The sequence below is a fragment of the Thalassophryne amazonica genome, chromosome 16, assembly GCF_902500255.1.
Source record: "Thalassophryne amazonica chromosome 16, fThaAma1.1, whole genome shotgun sequence".
Taxonomy (NCBI): Eukaryota; Metazoa; Chordata; class Actinopteri; order Batrachoidiformes; family Batrachoididae; genus Thalassophryne; species Thalassophryne amazonica.
In genome coordinates, this window is record NC_047118.1 from 1,824,733 (window position 1) to 1,846,857 (window position 22,125).

Consider the following 22,125-nt stretch of genomic DNA (forward strand, 5'->3'; position numbering starts at 1 on the left):
TGTAAGGGAGATAGAGTATCTCGTCAATAGTTTTACATCCTCATTGAAGACAACTTTGGATGCTGTAGCTCCTCTGAAAAAGAGAGCTTTAAATCAGAAGTGTCTGACTCCATGGTATAACTCTCAAACTCGTAGCTTAAAGCAGATAACCCGTAAGTTGGAGAGGAAATGGCGTCTCACTAATTTAGAAGATCTTCACTTAGCCTGGAAAAAGAGTCTGTTACTCTATAAAAAAGCCCTCCGTAAAGCTAGGACATCTTTCTACTCATCACTAATTGAAGAAAATAAGAACAACCCCAGGTTTCTTTTCAGCACTGTAGCCAGGCTGACAAAGAGTCAGAGCTCTATTGAGCTGAGTATTCCATTATCTTTAACTAGTAATGAGTTCATGACTTTCTTTGCTAACAAAATTTTAACTATTAGAGAAAAAATTACTCATAACCATCCCAAAGACGTATCGTTATCTTTGGCTGCTTTCAGTGATGCCGGTATTTGGTTAGACTCTTTCTCTCCGATTGTTCTGTCTGAGTTATTTTCATTAGTTACTTCATCCAAACCATCAACATGTTTATTAGACCCCATTCCTACCAGGCTGCTCAAGGAAGCCCTACCATTATTTAATGCTTCGATCTTAAATATGATCAATCTATCTTTGTTAGTTGGCTATGTACCACAGGCTTTTAAGGTGGCAGTAATTAAACCATTACTTAAAAAGCCATCACTTGACCCAGCTATCTTAGCTAATTATAGGCCAATCTCCAACCTTCCTTTTCTCTCAAAAATTCTTGAAAGGGTAGTTGTAAAACAGCTAACTGATCATCTGCAGAGGAATGGTCTATTTGAAGAGTTTCAGTCAGGTTTTAGAATTCATCATAGTACAGAAACAGCATTAGTGAAGGTTACAAATGATCTTCTTATGGCCTCGGACAGTGGACTCATCTCTGTGCTTGTTCTGTTAGACCTCAGTGCTGCTTTTGATACTGTTGACCATAAAATTTTATTACAGAGATTAGAGCATGCCATAGGTATTAAAGGCACTGCGCTGCGGTGGTTTGAATCATATTTGTCTAATAGATTACAATTTGTTCGTGTAAATGGGGAATCTTCTTCACAGACTAAAGTTAATTATGGAGTTCCACAAGGTTCTGTGCTAGGACCAATTTTATTCACTTTATACATGCTTCCCTTAGGCAGTATTATTAGACGGTATTGCTTAAATTTTCATTGTTACGCAGATGATACCCAGCTTTATCTATCCATGAAGCCAGAGGATACACACCAATTAGCTAAACTGCAGGATTGTCTTACAGACATAAAGACATGGATGACCTCTAATTTCCTGCTTTTAAACTCAGATAAAACTGAAGTTATTGTTCTTGGCCCCACAAATCTTAGAAACATGGTGTCTAACCAGATCCTTACTCTGGATGGCATTACCCTGACCTCTAGTAATACTGTGAGAAATCTTGGAGTCATTTTTGATCAGGATATGTCATTCAAAGCGCATATTAAACAAATATGTAGGACTGCTTTTTTGCATTTACGCAATATCTCTAAAATCAGAAAGGTCTTGTCTCAGAGTGATGCTGAAAAACTAATTCATGCATTTATTTCCTCTAGGCTGGACTACTGTAATTCATTATTATCAGGTTGTCCTAAAAGTTCCCTAAAAAGCCTTCAGTTAATTCAAAATGCTGCAGCTAGAGTGCTGACGGGGACTAGAAGGAGAGAGCATATCTCACCCATATTGGCCTCTCTTCATTGGCTTCCTGTTAATTCTAGAATAGAATTTAAAATTCTTCTTCTTACTTATAAGGTTTTGAATAATCAGGTCCCATCTTATCTTAGGGACCTCGTAGTACCATATCACCCCAATAGAGCACTTCGCTCTCAGACTGCAGGCTTACTTGTAGTTCCTAGGGTTTGTAAGAGTAGAATGGGAGGCAGAGCCTTCAGCTTTCAGGCTCCTCTCCTGTGGAACCAGCTCCCAATTCAGATCAGGGAGACAGACACCCTCTCTACTTTTAAGATTAGGCTTAAAACTTTCCTTTTTGCTAAAGCTTATAGTTAGGGCTGGATCAGGTGACCCTGAACCATCCCTTAGTTATGCTGCTATAGACGTAGACTGCTGGGGGGTTCCCATGATGCACTGTTTCTTTCTCTTTTTGCTCTGTATGCACCACTCTGCATTTAATCATTAGTGATCGATCTCTGCTCCCCTCCACAGCATGTCTTTTTCCTGGTTCTCTCCCTCAGCCCCAACCAGTCCCAGCAGAAGACTGCCCCTCCCTGAGCCTGGTTCAGTTGGAGGTTTCTTCCTGTTAAAAGGGAGTTTTTCCTTCCCACTGTAGTCAAGTGCTTGCTCACAGGGGGTCGTTTTGACCGTTGGGGTTTTACATCATTATTGTATGGCCTTGCCTTACAATATAAAGCGCCTTGGGGCAACTGTTTGTTGTGATTTGGCGCTATATAAAAAAAAAATTGATTGATTGATTGATAATCCACTCACACGTACAGCCGTAAACACTCACCGAGTCATTTGTGGCTAAACGGTATCTAAAATTGAAGCTTTGTGCTGCACTGCAGGTCTGCTGTGCAACCAATCGTGGCCTAGTTTCAGGTATCTGGAGGATTTTCCCAGCTTTATCTGGACATTTATGCCCATAGCCCCATTTCAACTCGCTCCTAATGACTGGCTGTGATGTAAAGGAGGGAGGGTGGAGTGATTCAGGGTGAGGTGCCCCCACTGGGGATTGTGGTGTCACAAGTCTTCAGGATTTGGAGGCGGCAGGTGTTGATGGATTGGTGAAGTAATGCTTCTTATTAATCTGCTACACACAGTTAGACTCTCAGACCTTAATCATGGTCAGTCCTTGTTTTTGTCACTGTCACCCCCTCTGCTGGACACACAGGAGGGAGATCAGTGCCTGGAATGGGACAGAAAAGAGAGAAAAGCTCTCACGTCCCCCCACAGGAGAGTGAGAGCATTTGTGTGATTGTATATTTTAGATCTTTGAGAAGGATACAAGAGGTGTGTGTGTGTGTGGGGGGGGGGGTCTCTGTGCCGGATAGGACGCACACCATCAGGGTCACCTGGGACCACACTTTGGGTTGCAGTACGGCGCTCTGAGGCTTTAATTTGGCGTGTGAGTCGCCTCTCCCAGCAGAGACAGTGTTGTGTTTGTTTTGCAGGTGTGTAAATTAGCAAAAATTCTTTTTCTCAGTAATGACGTGGGAAAGCTAATTAGGGCAGCGTTGATAGGTGCAATAATTAGTCTCTAGTGTGCAATGTTAATGAGGCCCTGATTCCAAGTGTGTGTTTGTGTTTGTACGTGCGTGAGCCGCGTATCCATGAAGGCCGTTGCCTACACGTCATACCGCGAGGAATGTAGTGTGAGAGCATGTCCGCGAATCGGCGTGCGCTAATGGCTAACGTCAGTGCCACCGCAGAGGCATAAAGCTTGTTTAGCTTTGGGCTATTATCGTGAAGGTGTGAGATGCAGCCGTCGCACAGTGGTGTGAACTCCCGTGACAGCGCATCATGAAGGCGCAAACTACCAACAATTTGTAGTTTGTTGCTCGATGGTTGAGGAGAAGAACGGCGAAGATTTACAGGTTATGAATGTTGTCAACAAGCAAAAACAAGAGAAAAAAATAATTTTTTTCTTACATTGTGAAATCTGTTTTTTGTGTACTTTGACGATGAATTCATCAAAATGGTTAAAATGTGTGTTTGAGTCAACAGGCCTCACTCCCCCGACAGCTAAAGGATACTCTAGCCACTTAGGCTAGCTCCCAGGTTTTTTGCTGACTGTTTAGAGTGTCAGCCTCCCATCTCCAAGGTCACGAGTTCACGTCCCAAGTCAACAACACAACGCAGAGGAGAGAGAGTACTAGCCGCTATGCAAGGATGCAGTAAAATGATTAGGGTTATTAGGTGGACAGATATTCCAAAGATAATATTTTGAGGATGAAAGTGAGATGTGTGTGTGTGTTTTATGTCTCTGGGACAGACTGCAGAAACGAAGCCCAGCGTGAGAATAGGCTTCAAAACCTGGATCTAACCACAGATTTTTTCCTTTCCATCCATGTGGCAGGAGAACTCTAACTAAGCGTATCTTCTCCCAAAAGCGTGGAATCGGTCATGTTTATGGTTTGGTTCACCGTGTGGCCTCATGCTAAGCTGCTACATGTGGGACACCGGCCAGTCTTGCTGAGGAAGTCGCTTCTGTGATCACAGTGTCAGACAGAACATGACGACAAGTGACCACTGTTAACAGGACAGCAAGGACATGGACCAGCCCCCAGCCCTTTGAGTTATTGACTAAGCTGAGCTAAACTGATAGCTAAGCAACCGGAACAAAAGACAGCAGCGCCACACAGTGGAACAATAATTCTACATGTCTGTGTGTGTGAACAGCAGGATTGAAATCAGAGACACCACTTTCATAGTTTGTGGCCATGATTATTTAATCTTATTGAGACTTAAGTGGTAGTTGGTGTTTTGTTTAGTTTTTTCTTAATACAGTGCACGTTACAAAGAGGAAAGACCATCAACTTCTATTTAATCCACTTGATGGCAGATGCAGCCTGTGAGCTGCTGCCAGACAGCCACCATCTTGCTTAGCGTTATTACACATCATCAGACAATAGATTAAATAGAAATCTATGATGTGCCGATTTAAACTTGGGTTAAAGTGATCTGAAAAGGATGTTTGTGCAGCATCAAGCTGACAAAGCATTGTGCAGTGAGTTTTCATAAGTGTGTATTATATGTAATATAAATAAAGTCCCTTCAGCTGCTCCTTTGTTTGCACTCGGGGTCGCCACAGCAAATCCAAGGTGGATCTGCATGTTGAACTGGCACAAGTTTTATGCTGGATGCCCTTCCTGACGCAACTCCACGTTACATGGAGAAATGTGGCAGGGGTGGGATTTGAACCCGGAAACTTCTGCACTGAAACCAAGCACATTAACCACTTGGCCACCACCCCTGCATATGTAATATAAATGATGTGGGGAAAATGACTAAAATTGCTTAATAAAGGTTAGAAAATTATTTTATTTTTGTGTCGATCTGTATTCTGTAAAGTAGTGACTTCAGTTTTACTGCCTGAATGCTTTGTTGTGGTAAATATCTCACCATCCATTTAGTGATTCAATTAGAAGTCTCAATTTATCCCTTTTTAATTAGCCTCAGGTTTTCCATCCTGAGATATTCTGTAAAAGCAAATTCACAGAATGGAAATGCTTTGTGTGTCAGTTTGGTGGGTCACATGACAGTCGCAATATTCTGCTACTAATATAAGAACATACATGAATGAGATTAATTTCTCTGATATACTCCATATTGCTTTCAGATCCCGCTGGAGTGGAGCGCACATGATCGGAGTTAACAAATGCTGTCAGTACCAACATAAGTGGCCGCCGTCGTGCCAAAGCAGTCATCCCCTCCAGGAATTGTGTCCCCTGACGCCGGCGTGGCTGTTTCGTTTTATTTATTTTATTTGAGTGCTGTGTAAAAGCGGCACTGCAGGTGGGTTAAGAACAGTCTTTAATATTAATCTCTTTAATATGATGCAAGCATGTGAAGCTCTTACTTTCACTCCTGATTATTTCACATCTTTAACTTAACTTCATAATGAAATTAATTAAGGACCAGACTAGTAGTGTTGTGGCAGACATAATGCATTTGACAAAGTGATGGTATTATTTTTGGACTGGGAGACAAACAGTCCCAGTCTATTAAGTCTATTTATATAAAGAGTCTGGTCCTCTTCTGTATTTCTTTTGACAAATAGTGGTTGTACAAATGTGGGACTGAGTTTGAATAAATGTAACAGCACAGAAAATGCAGATTTATGGTGGAACTTTCTTGAAAACATTGATCATATCCACATTTATTTCCATTTATGTCTGGTTATTAGATGCTAACCATGATGGCAGCACCCTGGGAGCAGCCAGCGAATGACCAGATCTGTCGGGTCCTCCATCTAGTGAGTAAATAGAACTCGATGGGCGAGACAGACATATGTTGATCACAAAATACAAAAATTTGACTTGAAAACCATATTAAAGCCATATTACCTTAGGCGACAAAAGCAGCCAAGACTGTGTGTCCTGGAGTAAGTCATGAAGTGGACATAGGTGGACGGGCCTTCAGACAGCACCTGAGCTTACGTCACTTTTATGCCCAGCATTGACTCTGAATCTGCATTTTTCAGATGCTGTATGGCTAATTTCATTTTTATCAGCTGCATCACTGCCCACACAATCAAAGAATTAGAAGTAATGATTCATAATCTGCTACATATTTTATAAAGACAGTGCTGACTGGAGTGAGACATGTCCTGTATGGACACCTTCATGTGTGCACCTTGGATTTCAGGGAATACCAATTTAATGTAATACAGATATAGCTTTATAGCTTGGGACTCCGGCAAGGACGGTCACATTCCTCCCCTCTCCTCCTTTTTCTGTTCACTATCTCATCTCCAACCTTCAAAGTCCCAGCTTCACCAGACTGTGAATTCTTCAACCTAAGATTTGGATTAACTATGGAATTGATCAGCTGGTCTCTCAACGGTATTGACAGCGTTTTTTTTTTTACAAGGAAATCGGGGCTGGGGGACCCTGTGTGCCCTGATGGAACCTACCCAGTGGGCTATGCTGTTGATGCCTGAGAGAGACGGAGTGTGACATGCCGGCTTCACTCTCTGTGGAAGACATTGAGGATTTATTTTTATTTGTTTTATGGTGGGAGGTTTGGTGCTGATTGGTTTGTGTGCTGCCCTGACCCATAGGAATATTAGCAAGATGGCTGCTTCCAGAATCTCGTCCCCTCATAAGTCCATCTTGATTGAGTTGGGCAATGCTGTGTAATCTCAGACTGCATGAACTCTTGAACTCAAACACATAATGGAGACCATCTTGGAGCAAATACGCTGTATTGCAAAGGAATGTGCTGCTGAGGACCAGAGAATAGTCTTCATAAATTTGGACTTGAAACAGTCAGAGGTGCAGTAAATGGAATTCTGTATCTCTCCGTCTAACATCAACATGGCAGCCTGAAGGCCAAATGCCCTGCTCTTCCCCCAAAAGGATATATGGCCTTGGTGAAGGAATTCAGCTCCCCCTTCTCATCTATCTACTGCTCCCAGCCTGCTGTTGCCTAGCAATGTCAGACTTTACACACACACACACACACACACACACACACACACACACACACACACACACACACACACACACACACACACACACACACACACACACAGAGAGATGAAACTGACAGACTTAACTCATCTGCACACGACGCATGTCTCTCTCCTTCCATCCCTATTACCCCCCCACCCCCCGTGTCTCTCCACTCCACTCACCCTGGCTTCCTCCCTGCCACCTCGAAGGCAGCGCAGTTTTTACTGCAGCAGCCTTCAACTCCCCAAGCTGGGTGGCGCGGGCCCCGCCTGCTGCAGCCTTCACCCACTTTACCTCAATTCGGATGACAGACTGCTTCACGTTTAGTGCACATAAACAATGTCAAATGTATATGTGTTGTCTTTAATTCTGATGTGTGCCATTATTACGGTAAACAAGTAATAATTATGGATTAATTGCTGTATTTTGTCTGAGGTAATTGGAGTGTAAATGTAATTTTGTTGTTGTTGCACTCATGTAATGACAATGACAATAAATCTCATCTAATTTAATACTGATAATTATTGTCTGTATAATGATGATAAATTTTCACACCATTTCATTCCTATAGCTGACATATAAGCTCATGAAGATCATCCATTTGCATTCACATGCACCAGTGCCTCATGGTATTGTGTGGGCCACCAGAAGAGGAGGTACTGCTGGCCCACCACCAAAGGGCGCCCTGCCTGAAGTGCGGGCTTCAGGCACGAGAGGGCGCTGCCGCCACGGACACAGCCGGGAGTGACAGCTGTTATTCATTACTTCCTGACAGCTGTCACTCATTCTTCATCATCTCACTCCATAAAACCCAGATGTCATCTCCACCTCATCGCCGAGATATCATACTTCATTGGAGGTAATATCCTCAGCCGTTTTGTGTTACAATATTGTTTGTATATTGTGAGTGTTTGCAGGAGTACCGGTATTGTTGTCAGTGGAAGCTGAGAGAGCGCTAGAAGGCACTCTTTTCCCCTGAGGAATCTACAGTACTCTGCAAGTTATAGAGTGAGAGGTGGAGGTGGCATTCCCACCGTTATTGTTACTGGGTGTGCACACACCTACACTTGACTGTCTTTGTTCTCGCCAGCAGTACCAGATCCGACAGTCGGGGATGGTGATCACCTGGGAATTCGGGACTTGGCGGCTCCAGTATTCACCAGGTTCGGTGGTGGCGGAAATCGTGTGGTTCCGGCTCTTGTCAGGACAGACGTCTTCTATCCTCGAGCCTGCCCACACGTCACCTTTGTGATTTGACTGTAATTATATTCTGAGATTGTCTGTATTTCGTTGTGCACCTTCACAACATTAAATTGTTACTTTTTGGCTCATCTATTGGTTCATTTGCGCCCCCTGTTGTGGGTCCGTGTCACTACACTTTCACAACAGGATATCTCGGCCAGCGTCATGGACTCCGAAGGGCGTCACCCGGCTGTTGAACGACCAATGGGAGAGCAGGGAGCGCAGGCATCTGCAGGAGGCGTGATTGGTGAGCTGCAGCACATTCTCACCGCCTTTACGGCTCGGTTGGATCAAATGACCGAGCAAAACATCCTCCTGAACTGCAGGGTGGAGGCTCTCTCCACGCAGATGGCGGCGAGCGCTCAGGGCGCTGCTGCAGCTCCTCCTCCTGCCAACCCTGTGCAGGATATGAACGTTCCAGTGGTGGTTCAACAACCCCTCCCACCATCCCCTGAAGCATACATAAGCCCTCCTGAGCCGTACGGAGGTTGTGTGGAGACGTGCGCGGACTTTCTCATGCAGTGTTCGCTCGTCTTCGCACAACGTCCCGTCATGTACGCGTCAAATGCTAGTAAAATAGCTTATGTGATTGCTCTGCTTCGGGGTAAGGCACGCACCTGGGCTACGGCGCTCTGGGAACAGAACTCATGGTTGTTATCAGCATACACTGGGTTTGTGGGGGAGTTCAGAACAGTGTTTGATCACCCTAACAGAGGAGAGACCACTTCAACAATGCTGCTGTCAATGCGACAGGGGCGCCGGTGTGCAGCCGAATATGCAGTTGACTTCCGCATTGCGGCTGCGAGGTCCGGCTGGAATGACGTTGCGCTCCGTGCCGCCTTCATAAACAGACTGTCGTTAGTCCTGAAGGAGCATCTGGTAGCTAAGGTGGAACCGCGGGATTTAGATGGGCTTATCGATCTCGTTATACTGTTAGACAATCGGTTGGAGGAACGCCGTCGGGAGCGAGGCGAAGGACGTGGCCAGATACGTGCCGCCCCTCTCCCTTCCGGTTTCGAAAAGGGGCCGCCCTCCCCACGCTCCACAGCCGCAGCGCTCTGTGGGGCAACAGCTCCCCCTGCTGACGTTGTTAGGGAAACGCACAGGGCTAAAATGAGGAGGCTGATCCGCGGGGAGTGTTTTCTCTGCAGCTCAAAAGAGCACACACAGAAAAACTGCCCCAAACGGCCACAACCACAACCGTCCTCAGAGACTGGGCTAAGGGGGGGTCAAAACATTCACGTGAGACACACACAGATTGCCACACAACTCCCAGTTACAATCCTGAGCAGGGATTTAACCCTTCAAGCCCCAGCACTGGTGGACACGGGGTCAGAAGGGAATTTGCTAGACAGCAGATGGGCAAGGGAGGTAGGGCTCCCTCTGGTGGTGCTTCCTTCGCCATTGCAGGTTCGGGCACTAGACGGCACCCTCCTCCCTTTAATCACACACAAGACACAACCAGTAACTCTGGTGGTGTCTGGAAACCATCGGGAGGAGATTGAGTTTTTTGTAACTCCTTCTACCTCCCGCGTGATTTTGGGCTTCCCATGGATGTTGAAGCACAATCCCCGGATTGATTGGCCGTCTGGGGTGGTGGTTCAGTGGAGCGAAACCTGCCATCGGGTGTGTTTAGGATTCTCGGTTCCTCCCGGTTTACAGGCTAAGGAGGAGGTCAAAGTCCCTCCCAATCTGACGGCAGTGCCGGTTGAGTACCACGATCTTGCTGACATCTTCAGCAAGGATCTGGCACTCACCCTTCCCCCGCACCGTCCGTACGATTGTGCCATTGATTTGGTTCCAGGCGCTGAGTTCCCGTCCAGCAGGCTGTACAACCTCTCACGACCTGAGCGCGAATCAATGGAGACCTACATCCGGGACTCATTAGCTGCCGGGCTGATCCGGAACTCCACCTCCCCGATGGGGGCAGGTTTCTTTTTTGTGGGCAAGAAGGATGGCGGACTCCGTCCATGCATTGACTACAGGGGGCTGAATGAGATTACGGTTCGCAATCGATACCCGTTGCCATTGTTGGATTCCGTGTTCACCCCCCTGCATGGAGCCAAAATCTTTACTAAGCTGGATCTTAGAAATGCGTATCACCTGGTTCGGATCCGGAAGGGAGACGAATGGAAGACGGCATTTAACACCCCGTTAGGTCACTTTGAGTACCTGGTCATGCCGTTCGGCCTCACCAACGCCCCCGCGACGTTCCAAGCCTTGGTTAACGACGTCTTGTGGGACTTCCTGCACCGATTCGTCTTCGTATATCTGGACGATATTCTCATCTTTTCTCCGGATCCTGAGACCCATGTCCAGCATGTACGTCAGGTCCTGCAGCGGTTGTTAGAGAACCGACTGTTTGTGAAGGGCGAGAAGTGCGAGTTTCACCGCACCTCTTTGTCCTTCCGGGGGTTTATCATCTCCTCTAATACCGTCGCCCCTGATTGCGGCGGTGAGAGATTGGCCCCAACCAACAAGCCGTAGGAAGCTGCAACAGTTCCTCGGCTTCGCTAATTTCTATAGGAGGTTCATTAAGGGCTACAGTCAGGTAGTTAGCCCCCTGACAGCCCTGACCTCTCCAAAAGTCCCCTTCATCTGGTCGGATCGGTGCGAAGCCGCATTCAAGGAGTTGAAACGACGGTTCTCTACTGCACCAGTTTTGGTGCAGCCCGACCCTAGCCGCCAGTTCGTGGTTGAAGTGGACGCCTCTGACTCAGGGATAGGAGCCGTGCTGTCCCAGAGCGGAGAGACCGATAAGGTTCTTCACCCGTGTGCCTACTTTTCACGCAGGTTGACCCCGGCTGAACGGAACTATGACGTCGGCAATCGAGAACTCCTTGTGGTGAAAGAGGCTCTTGAGGAGTGGAGACACCTGTTGGAGGGAGCGTCTGTGCCGTTCACGGTTTTCACTGACCATCGGAACCTGGAGTATATCAGGACCGCCAAGTGGCTGAACCCCAGGCAAGCCCGCTGGTCACTGTTCTTCGGGCGTTTTGACTTCCGGATCACCTATCGCCCCGGGACCAAGAACCAGAGGTCGGATGCCTTGTCCCGGGTACACAAAGAGGAGGTCAAAACTGCACTGTCGGATCCACCGGAGCCCATCCTGCCGGAGTCCACTATCGTGGCCACCCTCACCCGGGACGTGGAGAAGATCGTCCAGGAGGCCCTGGCACGGAGCCCGGATCCAGGAACAGGTCCGAAGAACCGTTTATACGTCCCACCAGAGGCCAGAGCTGCAGTCTTGGACTTCTGTCATGGTTCCAAGCTCTCCTGTCATCCAGGGGTGCGAAGGACCGTGGCAGTTGTCCGGCAGCGCTTCTGGTGGGCGTCTATGGAGGCCGACGTCCGGGAGTATATCCAGGCCTGCACCACCTGTGCCAGGGGCAAGGCAGACCATAAAAGATCGCAAGGACTACTCCAGCCGTTACCTGTGCCTCATCGCCCCTGGTCCCACATCGGCCTGGATTTCGTCACGGGCCTCCCGCCGTCCCAGAGCAACACCACCATCTTCACGATAGTGGACCGATTCTCCAAGGCGGCCCACTTCGTGGCCCTCCCGAAGCTCCCAACAGCCCAGGAGACAGCAGACCTCCTGGTTCACCACGTCGTCCGTCTGTATGGGATACCCACCGACATCGTCTCTGATCGTGGTCCCCAGTTCTCCTCACACGTCTGGAGGAGCTTCTGCAGGGAACTGGGGGCCACCGTGAGCCTCTCGTCCGGGTACCATCCACAGACGAATGGACAGGCAGAGCGGGCCAACCAGGAGCTGGAACAGACCCTCCGCTGCGTAACATCCGCGCACCCGACGGCCTGGAGTAACCATCTGGCTTGGATCGAGTATGCACATAACAGCCAGGTGTCTTCTGCCACCGGCCTCTCCCCGTTTGAGGTGTGTTTGGGGTACCAGCCCCCATTATTTCCCGTCTCCGGCCCCTGCATACCAGCCCGGGCAGGAGGTGTGGTTGTCGACGAAGGACATCCCCCTCCAAGTACAGTCTCCTAAACTGATGGACAGGTTCATCGGCCCATTTCGTATCCTCAAGGTCCTCAGCCCTGCCGCAGTGAAGCTCCAGCTCCCAGCTTCACTGCGGATCCACCCGGTCTTCCATGTTTCCAGGATCAAACCTCACCACACCTCACCCCTCTGTGCTCCCGGTCCGGCGCCGCCTCCTGCCCGGATCATTGACGGGGAGCCAGCTTGGACGATGCGCCGGCTCCTGGACGTCCGTTGAATGGGCCGGGGGTTCCAATATCTGATGGACTGGGAGGGGTATGGACCTGAAGAACGCTCCTGGGTGAAGAGGAGCTTCATCCTGGATCCGGCCCTCCTGGCCGACTTCAACCGCCAACACCCCGATAAACCTGGTCAGGCGCCAGGAGGCGCCCGTTGAGGGGGGGGTCCTGTTGTGTGGGCCGCCAGAAGAGGAGGTACTGCTGGCCCACCACCAAAGGGCGCCCTGCCTGAAGTGCGGGCTTCAGGCATGAGAGGGCGCTGCCGCCACGGACACAGCCGGGAGTGACAGCTGTTACTCATTACTTCCTGACAGCTGTCACTCATTCTTCATCATCTCACTCCATAAAACCCAGACGTCATCTCCACCTCATCGCCGAGATATCATACTTCATTGGAGGTAATATCCTCAGCCGTTTTGTGTTACAATATTGTTTGTATATTGTGAGTGTTTGTAGGAGTACCGGTACCGTTGTCAGTGGAAGCTGAGAGAGCGCTAGAAGGCACTCTTTTCCCCTAAGGAATCTACAGTACTCTGCAAGTTATAGAGTGAGAGGTGGAGGTGGCATTCCCACCGTTATTGTTACTGGGTGTGCACACACCTACACTTGACTGTCTTTGTTCTCGCCAGCAGTACCAGATCCGACAGTCGGGGACGGTGATCACCTGGGAATTCGGGACTTGGCGGCTCCAGTATTCACCAGGTTCGGTGGTGGCAGAAATCGTGTGGTTCCGGCTCTTCTCAGGACAGACGTCTTCTATCCTTGAGCCTGCCCACACGTCACCTTTGTGATTTGACTGTAATTATATTCTGAGATTGTCTGTATTTCGTTGTGCACATTTCACATTAAATTGTTACTTTTTGGCTCATCTATTGACCGTTCATTTGCGCCCCCTGTTGTGGGTCCGTGTCACTACACTTTCACAACACATGGTTGAGGATAACTATGAACATTTTTCACACCACCTGAAGTATTTTAAAAGCTCCCTTTATGCCATTAATGAAATAATCAGTTATAAACCCAGCTGTAAATGATTATATTCAGGTTAGGCACCCACATAACCGATCAATATGTTATTATTGTAAACTATCTACACATTGTAGCTGCATTGTAATATCAACATTCAGAAATGCACATGGCTCTTATAGTGAATTATATAAAGTGCATGAGAATAAATAAAACTAAAGACGCACTGAAGTTTTCATTTCAACCCAATAAAATCTGACACACACACACCTACACCTGAGTTGTGTATTCATTGAGTTTCTCACCTTTTCCTTCATATCACAGTTTGACGCATGCACGAGGTGTGCACATTCTCACCACAGAGTCTATAAAAACTTCTCACACCCCCCACTCAGTGTTTGCACATTTTATTGTTTTATGACAATAAATCCAAATCTAAATTTTCCAAAAGACACGTGGGAGGGTGCAGCCTACAGGTTTCCTCCTGTGGACGCCGTCCGTTCCCAACTCTTCCAAAGCATCTGTCTGCCTCAGGCAATCGAAAAACATGGGTATCCATTCCATCCCTTCTTCTGGCCTTCAAAAGCCGCTGGGAGTCCTCAATATCAGGTCTGGCGACGCCCACATATGGTTCTGTTGTTCATGTGTAGCTGCACTCATAGCTCTACATGTATGAGGTAATCAATCACCCAAACCCAGGTTACTGAGCTGGCCAGTCTGAAGTCAAACGGTATCAATCAATTAGTAAATCAACATGCACGTTATAAGTGTGATGGTGTCTGGACACAGTTTAACACGTGAAACGTTCTGTAAATCAGCCCCTATAGGATTAACAACATGAGATACACGGATTAGAACCTGTTTGTTTGTTGTTGTTGTTTTTGTTTGTTTTTGGTACCAGACTGGTAAAATGGTTCGTTTGACCCACTTTTGGAGTCAGCCTCAAGCAGGTGTCAGCTTCACTGTTTTAAGCACTGGAGGTTACTGCTTGCTAGATACTTGGTCCACGCGAGCACCATCCAACACAAAACAAAATGTTTCTGTCTTTCCAGACAGAAAATTTAATTATTAAATAAGTAAATTATTGGCCTGCAAACTGTCCTCACACTAATGACCAGTGTTCTGGGTTCTGCTGCCAGCCGGGTTGTTTCTGCAGAATTGGTGTTTTTTGGGCCAAAGAATCAATGCAAGCAAATGCATTTTACCATAATTTGTCAAAAGCGCACATGGTGTGTGTGTGTGTGTGTGTGTGTGTGTGTGTGTGTGTGTGTGTGTGTGTGTGTGTGTGTGTGTGTGTGTGTGTGTGTGTGCGCACAAAGAACCCCCTTAATTCTGTAAGCTCCATGAAAGCAGCCACGGCCGGCTGAACAGTGATCCCTCCATTCAAGCATCACCGGGCTGCAGTGCTCGGCACACAGGAAGCAGGGCTGTGGAGCAGCCGGTCACACTGTGATGGTTCCCGTTCTGCAGCTGCATCATAATCATAAATTCATCCCAACCTATAAAAACTTCCAGGGCACAAAACAGACAACACGGGGAGCCATAATGGTTGAAAGGCTGTTTTATAAATGACACGTTCTCTTCACAGATAAGAAGGATCCGTGTGTGTGTGTGTGTGTGTGGTCGCACCAGGCTGGGGTTACTACACCCCTCTATAGCTTTTCTCAGGAAGGTGGCAGAATTTATGGCACATTACCGATGTGGCATTCATCAAAGCGGCAGCTTAAGGGGGAGGCGGCTTTTCAACCTCACCTCACTATTCTAATCATATTTATTCATGACTGTCCCGTTACACATAATCCATTGCTGCTCCTGTTCAGCTGTATCCTCTGCTGTTTCATGCTGTCGCTCATTTCTTCATCTCCGCTCCTTTTTCGTGTGCAACTGGGGAGAGAAACAGCAATGTGATTCAGCACGAGGTGAGCAGATCGTCCACTTTACAGGAGCTGCACAACTCGGTGTCATGTGCAGGGCAGGGACACTCACAAGTGCAAGAACAGACTTTTACAGTCAAGTGCAGAAACACCGGCACATTTACAACATTAATATTTGATTGGAGAAACTGTGTCACCAGTTATACTGCTTCATGATGGAGAACAACAGAGAAGGACTACAGTTTGCTAGAGGGTACATGGAGAATGTGAGCTTCAGTTTGATGTTTTTTCTTGTATCAGAAGTCATCATGAGGCTGTCACGAGTGACACAACTGCCACAATAGCCACTAAATGGCCTATAACTCCTTCCGAGTTCTCCTGGGTTTCTTGGTGGCTTTCCTTGCTTTTGTATTTCTTTAATGATGCACATAATCGAAAATGAAGACAGTCACTGACTTGTTAAGTGATAATTTATCTACTACTATAAGCAACAGGTTGACGGTGGCGTGTCCCAAAGTCCTTGAAATGGAGCTGTATCTTACCCTGGTGGACATTTACCATTAATGCAGGTATGCCAAGAGCTCTAGTTTCTTATATTTAGAGCTATGTCAGTTTTTTGTATTACTATGTAGTGACTTTGTACAAAAATGGCAGCAATTCCTAAATGGTTAACACACTATTTTTTTTTAAATGGCAAACCGAGGTTCACACTTTCCATGTAATGTCTGGCAAACTGTAGCTGAGATTTCTTAATCTTTTGAAGAGAATCCTTGTCTGTTCCACTCCATCATGAAGCTGTCACTAGTGATGCAGCAGCTAAAAGTTGCACTTTGCACAGTTCCTCCAATTAACAGCCACAATAGCCAGTTAAGGGCCTAAAAATCCTTGGAGGCTTCCCTCACTTTTGTCTTTCTTGAATGGTCACTGCCTGCTTCACACAGATTTACCATAAAGCACCAGATTGCTTGTATTTCTTTAATAATGGATGTAAATGAAGACCAAGACCAGTCACTGACTTGGAAAAGAATGCTGGTTGTAAAAGTGATGACTTGCCTACTACTACAAGCAACAGGTTGGCCAGCGTCATGTCCAATGGTTTTTGAAGTGGAGCTATATCGCCACCTGGTGGACATTTACCATTCATGCAAGTACAATAGATTTTGACCAAGGACTTTGGTTTATTTTATTTAGATTTGCTCTCCTGACACGACTCCCTGTGATTTTTCGCTGTTCCTCAAGATCAAAATGACACTAAAAGGGATTCAATTTAAGTCATGAGAAGACATCATGCTGAACGTGATGTCCCAGCTGGACACCATTCTAAAAGAGGCCTTCCAGAAATGCTTCCAACAATGGCAGAACCACTGGAAGAAGTGTGTGCAGGCCCAAGGAGACGACTTCAAAGGGGATGAGGATTTCAGACCCCCAGGAGTGTAACTGTATTTTTCACGGCCAAAGGTTGCACACTTTTTGAATGTACCTCCATATGGCAGTTTTTCCTCCTGTTATGGATGGATGTGGGTATAAAAAGAATATTCCTAAATGGTTAATGCACTTTTCTTAAACCCCTTGAATTAAAGCTGAAAGCATTTCATCTCTATAGTGGTGATGTAGTCACACTGCAACTCCTTTAGCAGCTGACTACACAGACTAAATGAAAGCCATCAGAGGGATGATACCCGTGCGTGCGTGCCTGTAGCACTGTGCTGTATAATATTTTGGGAACATGTTACTTCACACCAGGGGAGGTGATGGTCTAGTGGTTAAGCGTTGGGCTTGAGACCAGAGGAACCTTGGTTTAAACTCCAACCTGACTGGAAAATCAGTAAGGGCCCTTGGGCAAGGTCCTAATCTTCAAGTTGTTCCCGGTGTGTAGTGAGCGCCTTGCAGCGCTATATAAATACAGTCCATTTACCATACCGCTTGATCACGAATGATTAACTGATTGCAAGAACCTTTGCATCATCCTTCTAATCCTGGAAAATGGATATTTCTTACTAAATCCATCATGACCTTGACCTTTGACCCATGTGCTCCCAAAATTGAAAGTATCTGCAAACACTCACTCGTATTTCTAACAGGTTTGGTGAAAATCTACTTTCCTGAGCGATTACAAAACCCTGCACAACCCAAACAGTGTTATTCCAATTAGGAATTATCAGTGTTTCATTCCAACTTTATGCACACACTATAAATGGATTCAAATTAAAACTGAAAGGCTGCACTTTCAACTTGCTGTAATTAGTGTATTTTCTGGAGTGCATGTTGCATTTGTTAAAAACTGCCCTTTTTAAAGAGGACAACACACAGATATTCCTCACCAGACTATAAGTTGCACCTTTTTTCTGTGTCATCAGCTCTTTAATTTGAGTTTTTGTACATTGTTGTCATGGACTTTTTATTCTTGGAGTTTATTTTGTTTAATGCTTTGATTCCTGGGAATGTCATTGTTTTTAATAACCAACTCATAATTTTCTGTATATAAGTCAGAGGACTGTTTGAACTATAAAAACAAACTACAACGTATACTCTGGAAAATACGCTATTTGTTTAAACTCCAACAGTCTGTTTTAGAGGGGGAATTTATGATAGTGTCCCAATATTTCTGGACCTCACTGCATGTTTATCATTCATGACGAGGTGGAAAGTCAAAGAGAAGCCTGAGTTTGACTGAAGCCTCTGGAGTTACGGGAAGCGTAGAGCCGCTCACCTCGGACCTCCAGCTTGCACTGCACCACGTCTTCTCCATGACTGTTAATGGCCTTACAGGAGTACCTGCCCCCGTCGAACAGGCTCGGCTTGCGGATGTTCAGGGTAAGAACTCCCTGGTTATTCTGCATCAGGAACTTGGGATCATCACCAATGATCATATTGTTCTTCATCCAAATGATCTTTGGCTGGAGAAGAAGGTGACGTTGAGGAAATGGTGGACAGGGAAGGGAGGAGGTGTTTGAAGGAGGTGTAGAAACAGAGAGGGGGGGAGAGGTGGAAATAGGTCAGTATTGTAGCTTGACAAATCTTTGCTGATTCTGCAGTATTAAAAAAAGTGTACAAAGATCTTTCTGCTCCACCTCTTGTTCGTGCTTCAGACATAAATGTACACTCCAACTGCAAAGGTATCAAAACCCGACACGTCTACTCTCACTGTTTGTCATTCACACTTGTTCACACACTCCAAAGGAAAAAGGAGATGAAATCTGCAGCACATCAATGAACTGAAGCTACATGACGCCAACACGGGTACAGAGTGCCAGCACCTCATGCTCCAGCGCCGGAGATCGTTTGTCTCAAAAGCAAGACGGGCTTTTTTCAGTACAATTATGCCAGTGCCAGGCCTCTATAGGGCCCCTTCACACATAGTACAAATACGTACAACTTCAGGGTGACTCACGGCGGTAGAGCTCGTTTGAGCGCACCATGAAACATCGCACCAACAGGCAGGTGTGCACAATGACGGTTTGTGCACGCGGGAACACACTGCCAGCAGCTACACGATGTGTAACCATGGAGCATTCATTTTTCATTTAATTATTCAGGTTGCTCTGACATTTGACTTATTAAACATGATATTTTGATTGATCAACAAACAGTTGCCCCAAGGCACTTTATATTGAAGGCAAAAGCCATACAATAATTACAGAAAAACCCCAACGGTCAAAACGACCCCCTATGAGCAAGCACTTGGCGACAGTGGGAAGGAAAAACTCCCTTTTAACAGGAAGAAACCTCCAGCAGAACCAGGCTCAGGGAGGGGCAGTCTTCTGCTGGGACTGGTTGGGGCTGAGGGAGAGAATCAGGAAAAAGACATGCTGTGGAGGGGAGCAGAGATCGATCACTAATGATTAAATGCAGAGTGGTGCATACAGAGCAAAAAGAGAAAGAAACACTCAGTGCATCATGGGAACCCCCAGCAGTCTACGTCTATAGCAGCATAACTAAGGGATGGTTCAGGGTCACCTGATCCAGCCCTAACTATAAGCTTTAGCAAAAAGGAAAGTTTTAAGCCTAATCTTAAAAGTAGAGAGGGTGTCTGTCTCCCTGATCTGAATTGGGAGCTGGTTCCACAGGAGAGGAGCCTGAAAGCTGAAGGCTCTGCCTCCCATTCTACTCTTACAAACCCTAGGAACTACAAGTAAGCCTGCAGTCTGAGAGCGAAGCACTCTATTGGGGTGATATGGTACTACGAGGTCCCTAAGATAAGATGGGACCTGATTATTCAAAACCTTATAAGTAAGAAGAAGAATTTTAAATTCTATTCTAGAATTAACAGGAAGCCAATGAAGAGAGGCCAATATGGGTGAGATATGCTCTCTCCTTCTAGTCCCCGTCAGTACTCTAGCTGCAGCATTTTGAATTAACTGAAGGCTTTTCAGGGAACTTTTAGGACAACCTGATAATAATGAATTACAATAGTCCAGCCTAGAGGAAATAAATGCATGAATTAGCTTTTCAGCATCACTCAGAGACAAGACCTTTCTAATTTTAGAGATATTGCGTAAATGCAAAAAAGCAGTCCTACATATTTGCTTAATATGCACTTTGAATGACATATCCTGATCAAAAATGACTCCAAGATTTCTCACAGTATTACTAGAGGTCAGGGTAATGCCATCCAGAGTAAGGATCTGGTTAGACACCATGTTTCTAAGATTTGTTTGGCCAAGTACAATAACTTCAGTTTTATCTGAGTTTAAAAGCAGGAAATTAGAGGTCATCCATGTCTTTATGTCTGAAAGACAATCCTGCAGTTTAGCTAATTGGTGTGTGTCCTCTGGCTTCATGGATAGATAAAGCTGGGTATCATCTGCGTAACAATGAAAATTTAAGCAATGCCGTCTAATAATACTGCCTAAGGGAAGCATGTATAAAGTGAATAAAATTGGTCCTAGCACAGAACCTTGTGGAACTCCGTAATTAACCTTAGTCTGTGAAGAAGATTCCCCATTTACATGAACAAATTGTAATCTATTAGATAAATATGATTCAAACCACCGCAGCGCAGTGCCTTTAATACCTATGGCATGCTCTAATCTCTGTAATAAAATTTTATGGACAACATGGCCAATTTTATGGTTTTATGGTATGTGTATGTATATGAGTCCTATCTGGTCCCAGTGTAGGGCATACGTAAGGAAAGATGGGGTGAAATCTCCAGGAACCCCCAACAACAAAAACAAAAATGGCTGCTCTTGGTTGATGCTTTCTGAGTGGTTACAACACTGAAAATGTGTCGGTTTAACATCAGAAAAACTCATTTTCGCACAGTAATATCTCAGCAAATTGTAAGCCAGCTAGTTTTCTTGGCAATCTTTATTTTTTAGAGAGTTCTTGGGCATATGGGGGCCTTCTCCTGTCTGACCTCATCAGTCCTCTTTCCCCGACGGCTCACAGCTGTCATGTAAATTTTGGGGACTGTGTGATGTGTAATTGCTCATATTAAAACAAAAAACAAAGAAAACACAGTTTTCAAAATTTTATATGATGTGTATTATATGAAAATACCTTGGGGGAACCACGGACGGCACAGCTTATGGCGGCGGTGTAGCCTGCAATCACACTTCTGTCCACCAGGGGTGCTGTGAACTTTGGAGAACAGCTTGTGTCCTTCTCTTTGAAGGGAGGACGGTTGTAGTCCAACCCTGGACAGATGGAGAAGTCTTACATGTTTCATGTTGTAATGTACAAGTTCCAAAACACTGATTTCACTGAAAACAGAATTTTGAGAGTCTGTTGTGGAGCTCATCACTCATCTTTAACCATATATCTGGGATCAGGTTGCGGGGGGGGTAACAGCTTCAGCAGGGGACCCAAGACTTCCCTTTCCCAGGCCACAATGACCACCTGTGACTGTGGGATCCCGAGGTGTTCCCTGGGTCTTCCCTGGGGTCTCCTCCCAGATGAACATCAATCAATCAATCAATTTTTTTTTTATATAGCGCCAAATCACAACAAACAGTTGCCCCAAGGCGCTTTATATTGTAAGGCAAGGCCATACAATAATTATGTAAAACCCCAACGGTCAAAACGACCCCCTGTGAGCAAGCACTTGGCTACAGTGGGAAGGAAAAACTCCCTTTTAACAGGAAGAAACCTCCAGCAGAACCAGGCTCAGGGAGGGGCAGTCTTCTGCTGGGACTGGTTGGGGCTGAGGGAGAGAACCAAGAAAAAGACATGCTGTGGAGGGGAGCAGAGATCAATCACTAATGATTAAATGCAGAGTGGTGCATATAGAGCAAAAAGAGAAAGAAACACTCAGTGCATCATGGGAACCCCCCAGCAGTCTACGTCTATAGCAGCATAACTAAGGGATGGTTCAGGGTCACCTGATCCAGCCCTAACTATAAGCTTTAGCAAAAAGGAAAGTTTTAAGCCTAATCTTAAAAGTAGAGAGGGTGTCTGTCTCCCTGATCTGAATTGGGAGCTGGTTCCACAGGAGAGGAGCCTGAAAGCTGAAGGCTCTGCCTCCCATTCTACTCTTACAAACCCTAGGAACTACAAGTAAGCCTGCAGTCTGAGAGCGAAGCGCTCTATTGGGGTGATATGGTACTACGAGGTCCCTAAGATAAGATGGGACCTGATTATTCAAAACCTTATAAGTAAGAAG

The 22,125-nt window shown here is 46.0% G+C and overlaps 1 protein-coding gene across 3 annotated transcripts in view; it reads right to left on the reverse strand.

The window, feature by feature from the left end:
- Positions 1-15,199: 15,199 nt before the first annotated feature.
- mybpc2a (myosin binding protein Ca) overlaps positions 15,200-22,125 on the reverse strand; it is a 182,255-nt gene continuing 175,329 nt past the window's right edge. For all 3 annotated transcript variants that reach the window (XM_034190181.1, XM_034190180.1, XM_034190182.1), the window contains 3 exons: positions 21,024-21,160; positions 18,232-18,418; positions 15,200-15,531 (listed from right to left, as the gene is read on the reverse strand). In XM_034190181.1, the coding sequence (XP_034046072.1) occupies positions 15,497-15,531; positions 18,232-18,418; positions 21,024-21,160 (359 nt within the window). In that variant the 3' untranslated portion in view covers positions 15,200-15,496. The remainder of the gene's footprint in view (positions 15,532-18,231; positions 18,419-21,023; positions 21,161-22,125) is intronic.